The 1,328-nt window shown below is 32.6% G+C and overlaps 1 pseudogene across 1 annotated transcript in view; it reads left to right on the forward strand.

The window, feature by feature from the left end:
- Nucleotides 1–275, forward strand: part of TEOVI_000760700:pseudogene — a 1,625-nt pseudogene extending 1,350 nt beyond the window's left edge. The window contains 2 exon segments of the mRNA in view: nucleotides 1–135; nucleotides 138–275. The exon segment at nucleotides 1–135 is cut by the window's left edge and continues 1,350 nt beyond it. Coding sequence covers nucleotides 1–135; nucleotides 138–275 — 273 coding nt within the window.
- Nucleotides 276–1,328: the final 1,053 nt, after the last annotated feature.

Here is a 1,328-nt window from a genome sequence, read left to right on the forward strand (position 1 = left end):
AAATGCAAACCGAAGCCGGGAACAGACAACACAGCAGCAGGAACAGGAGAGGGAGCTGCAGGGGGAGCAGCAGCTTCAACTGGGTGTGGAAGCCACTTCAATTATCAAACCGCATGTGAGAAAATGAATGAAGGAAAAGAGAAACCTGTTTTGCATTTAGAAAGGGTAAAGATAATGAACCTGACAAGGATACAGAGAAATGCAGAAATGGTAGTTTTCTCGTCAATCAGCAATTGGCATTGAGTATGACTGCTGTTTTTGTAAGTTTGGTAGCCTTCTAGCATTCCAAGGATTTTTTTCTTAATATTATAAAAATTATAAAACTTATGAAAATTTGCTATTTTGAGAGAAATTTATAAATTTGATATATCTTAATACTTTTGAAAAAAATTGTGGAATGCAAAAAATTTCAAAATACAACATTTCTTTATGAAAGTAGCCAATGGATGTAAAGTAGTGTTGTAAAAGGGTAAAAAATAGGTTTTTTATATTTTTAAATTTATTTCATGGATATTAGTTAGGTTAATCATAATAATAATAATGATAATAATTATGTGTGAGTATTGTGAGTGTGTATATGCAAATATCGTAATAAGAGCACTGCTTCTGAATGGTGAAAAAGAAAATAGAGGCACTTAAAACAACTCAAATGTGAAATGGAATTGAGTGAGTAAAAGGGAGATAGGGAGTGCACGAAGAATATAAATAATGGAGGCAATGAAATAAAAAGAAGAATAGATAGAATATGCGCAGCTTTAAAATCAAATATGACTATGTGAATCGGCAGACAAGACAAGACGATGAAGGAGACAATGCGAAAGAGATATAGTGCAGTGTGTAGTACAAATGGACTCTCGACGTTAGTTTTAGTAGTAGAAGTTACTAAGGAACATAAATATTGATGTTTTTGGATTTAGATACATAGCGGTATGCTCTTAAATTGAAATTATAAACCTGTCTAAAATTAAAATTCACCTTGTGATGTAACCCTTTTTCTATGTCCTTTCATTTTTCCACATAACCCATTCAAATTTTAGACTTATATTAGGAAATGAACTTTAGTGTCTGTAGGCTTTATTTGACTTTGCTGTACTTAGTGTATTTAAGCTCAATATACCTTCAACATGAAGTAGACAGTATAAATAATGTGATAAAGAATTATCCTAAGTAGCACAGAGTGTTCGTGGTTGTAGTTCAAACTCATGCAACTCAAGGATGGTGTAGGCTCATATCGAAATTATTACAATTGCGATGAAAGGTTTGTATAGTCATGTCAAAAGGCCTATATGGGTTATGGAATTCTTAGAAAAACAGAATGCAAGTGATGA

The sequence above is a fragment of the Trypanosoma equiperdum genome (genome assembly GCF_001457755.1).
Source record: "Trypanosoma equiperdum strain OVI genome assembly, contig: ctg_1653, whole genome shotgun sequence".
NCBI lineage: Eukaryota > Euglenozoa > Kinetoplastea > Trypanosomatida > Trypanosomatidae > Trypanosoma > Trypanosoma equiperdum.